The sequence below is a fragment of the Nematolebias whitei genome, chromosome 15 (assembly GCF_014905685.2).
Source record: "Nematolebias whitei isolate Nwh7 chromosome 15, NemWhi1, whole genome shotgun sequence".
NCBI lineage: Eukaryota > Metazoa > Chordata > Actinopteri > Cyprinodontiformes > Rivulidae > Nematolebias > Nematolebias whitei.
Genome location: NC_056512.1, coordinates 30,007,203 through 30,013,393, shown reverse-complemented (window position 1 = coordinate 30,013,393; position 6,191 = coordinate 30,007,203). Strand labels below are relative to the sequence as shown.

General features: G+C 44.2%; 1 protein-coding gene across 1 annotated transcript in view; it reads right to left on the bottom strand.

Moving 5' to 3' along the window:
• Positions 1-4,667, bottom strand: part of grid2ipa (glutamate receptor, ionotropic, delta 2 (Grid2) interacting protein, a) — a 61,081-nt gene extending 56,414 nt beyond the window's left edge. The window contains exons 1-4 of the mRNA XM_037688357.1: positions 4,586-4,667; positions 3,012-3,265; positions 1,098-1,430; positions 859-1,013 (exon numbers count right to left, since the gene is read on the bottom strand). Of these exons, the coding sequence (XP_037544285.1) occupies positions 859-1,013; positions 1,098-1,430; positions 3,012-3,265; positions 4,586-4,667 (824 nt within the window). The remainder of the gene's footprint in view (positions 1-858; positions 1,014-1,097; positions 1,431-3,011; positions 3,266-4,585) is intronic.
• Between the last annotated feature and the right edge of the window lie 1,524 nt (positions 4,668-6,191).

Sequence of the window (6,191 nt, the reverse complement as noted above, 5' to 3'; positions counted from 1 at the left end):
CCACTGTATCATCCATCCATCCATCCATCCACTGTATCATCCATCCACTGTATCATCCATCCATCCATCCACTGTATCATCCATCCATCCATCCATCCATCCATCCATCCATCCACTGTATCATCCATCCATCCACTGTATCATCCATCCATCCATCATCCTTCCATCCACGGTATCCATCCATCATCCATCCATCCACCGTATCCATCCATCATATCCACCCATCATCCATCCACCGTATCCAGTCAGTCAGTCAGTCAACATTTGCATCAGCAAATTGTTAATGCAGACAATTTTTGTAACGCACGTTAATACTGTCATTTTCCTCCTTAATTTGTCCTCAGCGTCTATGAACACGCACACACACACATACACACACACACACAAGGCTTAAAGCACTCCGGCTGGGGTGGTGCTTTCCAGCTTGAGAGCGAGACAGGGTCCGTCTCAACAAGGATTACATCCAATCATGTTGAAGCTCGTGTTGTCGACCAATTACTAACAGGAAGGCGGGTCGTAGAAAAGCAAGCAGGTGGATGTATGCAGCCTCGCTGTCAAATCAAATGTACCATGGATTTCCTCACACTGGGACAAAATACAGTTTTCTTGGAGAGTGTAAATAAAAACAAGTGGTGCTCTGCCTTCGCTCTAACTGGAATGAAGCAGCATCTCAGCGATTCCATTTTAATTTATATCAAAAGTACAGACTTTAAGCTACGCACCAGTTTTTAGATCATGTTGATCGTAGTCTTGTTAGCAGGTCCAGTCAGAAAGTAATCTGGTGTGGTAGTAGCTGAGAGTCATTCACAAGGAATGCTTTTAATTCTTCATGCATTTTTGGACCAAGTGATTGACTACCTGACACTGTCGATCAGCTGCTGATGCTCTTCTGTGATCAAGATGTCAGGCAGAGCTTCAGCCAGACTCTCCACATCCCTCTCTGCAGCGTACTGCTTGAGCACCTCAAACAGCTGTTCCTTCACATCTGGCTCTTCCTCGAGCACCTCCTCCACCTGCAGGATAAATATAAAGTTACGTTCTGCCATAAAAAAAACAATAATGATATTTGTTGGAGACGTGTACAGATTCAAACCCACTTTCTTGTTGAACTCCAGGGCCTTGTGAGCGCGACTCTCCCTGACGCTGTCTCCACTCTGCGACAGCACCCTCATGCTGCTGCTCAGCCGCTTGGGTCGGCGAGCCATACTGAGCACGCCCAGACGCAAAGGTCGACCCTGTGCCGCTTTGATCATGGCTGCAGCTGTTTCGTGGTGCTTCACAGGGATGCCGTTGACCTCCATGACGTAGGCGCCAACTTTGAGGCCGCTGTGTGTCGCCGGACCTCCAGGCATGCACTCCTCAACCATCAGAGGACTGTCGCCCACAATGGTGAAGCCAAAACGCCCGTCTGGGCCTGGGGTGATGTCAATCTGAACAAGAGTAAAAATATATGCTGCATGAGTGTACCTGCTACGAGTTTTATACAACAACCCCAACGCTGCAAAAGTTGGAACATTTGTGTAAAATTAAAAGAATAGAACGTAATGATGTGCAAATCTCATAAATTCATATTTTATACACAGTGGAACATAGGAACATATTAAACACTGAAACTGTATCATTAAAAACTATATATATATATATAAAAAAAATAAAATTAAAGGTAACTTTTTTTTATAGTAGCAAAAAATTAACCAAAATAAAAATATATAGTCAGGACAGGGGGAAACTAAAGTGGTACAAAAAACCAGACGAACATTTCGAAACTTATCCGGTTTATTGGCAACAGGCCAGACGAAGGACTGGGTATACAAAGAGCATTTTAGAGATTCAGTCTCAGAAGTAAAGACGGGCAGAGCTTTACCAGTCTGTGAAAATCTAAAAACAGAACCATTTTAGAATAATGTTCCTTTAACAACAAAGTGAGAGGACTTTTATTATCTCATTATCTACGCTTCATATCATCAACAAAAGACTTTGAGAAGGACAAGACTGAAAATAAATATCGGATGCTCGTGATCTTCAGGCACAGCTTTAAACACTGGTCTGATTCTGTTATGGACTTCCCTGGTGGACTCAGAAACGCTTCTACAAATCATTGTCTGCACACAGTTCTCCGAGCCATCCACAAATGGCTGGTTAAACCTCCATTGCAAAAAGGAGTAGCCACACGTGAACAACATCCTGAAACTCAGAAGTCTTCTCTGAGCCGTAGTTCATTAAAAATAGGTCAAGCAAAAACCGTTCTGTGGTTAGACAAATCTAAATGTGAAATTATTGTTGGAAACCACAAATGGCATGTTCTCCGTACTAAAGAGGAGAGGGACCATCCAGTCTGTTATCAGTAAACAGTTCAAAAGTCTGCCTCTCTGATGGTATGGGGGTGCATTAGTGTCTGTGGCTTGGATAGCTTACACATCTGGAAAGGCAACATTAAAACAAAAAGGGTATACCAGTTTTAGAACATTTGCTTTCGTCCAGATTGTCTTTTTAGTGAAGGTCTTGCATATTTCAACAAGTCGTTGCTAAACTGCATACTGCCTCCATTACAGCATGACCTAGTACTTGAAGAATCCAGGTGGGTGCTGAACTGGCCTATCTGCAGGCTAGACCTGTCACCAAGACAAAACATTTGACCCAGGACTGCTGAACAGCTAGAACCCTAAATCAGACAGGAACAGAACACTGTCCCCTCCAAACACCGGGCGCCTCAGCTCCGAGATTTTTACTGACTGTTGTTAAAAGAAGACAGAAATTCTTACTGTGGTCAACATGGACCTGTCCCAACTTCCTTGAGACATGTTGCTGCCATAAAAGTAAAAAATACCACTGTAATTAAAAAAAAAAGGGTCACAATTTCTAAATTTGATGTTCAATATTTTTCATTATGAATAAAATATGGGTTTATGAGTTTTGTAAATTGCATTTTGTTTGTATGTATAATTGACTCTGTGCACCAATAGTTTTGGAGTTGGTTTTGTACTTTAAAAAACAAAATATGAATTATTGACCTGCTCGAGCCGTGACACGACACCAATGCTCGGTGGTACCGTCTTCAGGGTCTGAGCCAGAGCGATCAGAGCAGGTGTGCTGAGGTTGGTCACGTCTTGGCCTTCAATGTCCACCACCTGGTCGCCTGGTTGTAAGCCAGCAAGGTAGGCACTACTTCCCTCCACCACGGACAAGATGTAACTGGGCCCGGTGCCTCCAAGCCGGAAGCCAAAGGCCTCCGGCCAGTTCTGGTTGGTGGCAGGGAGGCCGAGGACTGAAAGAGACGAGAGACGGAGAAAAGCAAAAGATTCATGCGTTTCTGAAGTGATGTCGTCCCTTTAAGGTTGATCAGTGTCTATTCTAAAAACACAAATCACGCATTGGTTTAAATCAAGCAGCAAGATGCCATGACGTGGCAGCAGGATAACCTAAAAAAAAATGTTTGAGCTACAGCTTGTAGGTCAAATGTGACCAAGAAAAAAACCCTACAAGTTATTTGTGACCATTGGTATCTAGACCACATGTTGAACCGCTGGCCTTCCCCTGGTCACTGGCCTCATTCTTCTCCTGCAGAAAAGTGTCTCCGTGACCCATTTGATTTCATCCCTCCAGTGCAGCCATGTCCATTTACAGTATACGAGGCTGTGAGCACATGCCAATACATTTTAGATGTTTGTGTTCTTAACTCACGGATTAAAAACACTTGCTCCTAAAATAATCTCTTGTTCAAGTATCTTCGTCTCATATGCATTGTTTTGCATTTTTTTGTGTTTTTCTTTTGCAGGACTGCTTGAAACAAAGCAGCTCGGTGAATTAACAGAACAAAAAAGTGCTTTAACAACTAGGGTGGAGTGTGAATACAAAAAAAAAAAAATGTACAAGTAAAAAATAAAACTACAGATACATTATACACAGATACAGATACATATTGGGGTGTGGTGGCACAGAGGTTAGAGAAGGTGGGTCTGTGATTGGAAAGTCACTGGTTTGACTCCCAGGACCGACAACATCAAAACGTGGGTGGGAAAAGTGAAACACCCACACCTGCCAACACTCATTTGCTCCACTCTGGGCCCTTGAGCAAGGCACTTAACCCCCACCATCTGCTCCCAAACAGGTCTCTTTTGAAAACAAGTCCTTGTGACTCAATGAGACTACCTGAATGAATGCATGAACGAATAAATAAATAAATAAATACAACTAACTAACAAGTGCATTGTGTTTACTCCTGCAGATAATCAGGGACACAAAGAAAAAGAAAACGGCAAATAAAAGTTTAATTACAAGGAAAAACAAAAGCTAAACAAGAGTTGGGGATGTCAGAAAAATCAGATCTGACTGGAGCAGAGGGCTAAATATACAAAGTGAGATGAGGCTGACTGGACAAAACACTGACGGCTAAACTTCATGTCAAACTGTCAAAAAGAATGAAATCTAAAACAGATTTCTGACACGGAGCTGCAACCATTTTTTTTTCCTTCTAACCAACTTCTTGTTGTCCTGGTTTCTCCAGCCTGCGACCCAGTTGTCTGCTCCGTCTACCTTCAGAGCAGATGAACTACATCCAGAACATCATGTAAAAAATGACACTCACAGAAATCTTTGGAAGCGCTCCGGGTCCCGGACTTGCTCTGGCGCAGGGAGAAGCGGCCCTTCCTGCTCAGGAAACGCCTCATCCTCGCCCGGCTTGCTGCAGGGCACGTTCCAGCCAGCCTTCCTCTTCACCCCCAGCCTGGGGGGGTCGACGCAGCCACAGAGTGCCCCTCGGACACCCTCCGTGCTGCTCCACGCTTAAACCAGCTCGCTGCCACCTAAAGCCTCCACCCACCCGAACAGTACAGCGGCCCAAGGGGCTCACATTGGCGAGGTACTGGGGTCGAAGCTTCCCCCGATTTTCAGTCAGAGCGAGGAGCTGACGGAGGTCAGAGGAGTCAGACTCTCCATCCTGGGTGAAGCTGACCAGCCTCACCCTCAGCCAAAACTCCTATGGCTGAGCAGAGAGCACAAAACTGGGACAAACTCACTTGCTCCTGAAATGGTTCATTGCAAGAAAAGGTACTGCGAAGCCCCATTTTTCTATAAATACCATTCCCTCTCTCACTCCCACCCGCTCTCCCCCCCGTCTCCCTCTGTTGCTCATGTGGATGAAGGCCTCTCAGAGGGCCGAGGACTGACCCAGAAAATGTGTGCTGCGCCAGGCAGGGACACTTCTGATTATAGTGTCTGTGTTAACCTCAGTGCTGGAGCACCAGTCTGTAGATGGGCTCAAGGTTATACGCACCAAACGTTTCAGCTGGGCCAGTGAGCTGTGGCGCATTAGAAAGCAAATAATATCATTAAACCAGTAACGTGTTTTCTGTACGGCAATTAGTGTAAATGTAATGACAATTTGTTCCTTTCTGGATGCAGTAAATGATGCTCTTCTGTCAGCTGAACATGAAACCATAAAGAAAAAAACTATTAAAATGAGCTATAATCTAAAGGAAAACATGACACATTATTTATTAAAATGTAAAGAATTGTACATCAAATGTTAAAAAATAGAATTTATTTCATGTAAACTGTGTTTGTGTAACACTTTGTTTTTACATCGCATCACCAGCGTACCTGTCAGGTTGAAGGACACATTCTGAGTGTCCGGCTCAGAGTGGGAAAGCTGCATCATAGACGGCCGTGGACAAGCGGGCGCACGCATCAACCTTCAAAAAGGGCGTCGCACTTAACCTTTGAGATAAAAAGTTTAAAAACATGACGACTGTGGCCGAGCTTCACGACAACCAGAATGGAAAGAATACAACAAAGCTGCACAATCCTAGGCAGTAGGAGGAAAAAAAAAAAAAAAAGACAATAAATTAGGACAAGAATAAGCAGCGTTTGTATCAATAAATGTTATTGATCAGGTCGCTTGTTTAAATTAACTATGGGTTAATAATAATAATAAGTGCTGTGTTGTCATCATGTATGTTCCCATACAATGGCAATTTAGTTCTCTGCATTTAACCCATCACAACTGGGATGCACCCAGGTGGAGCAGTGTGCAGCTATGTGGGCGTCCGGGGAGAAATTAGGGATTGAGCGTCTTGCTCAGAGACACCACGACATGTGGGAGTAGCTGGGGATCGAGTCTGGGACTTTCGGGTCCCGAGCCAGCTGCCCCATCTCAGCCCCCAAAGGTCAGCCACCATGATAAAATGAATACA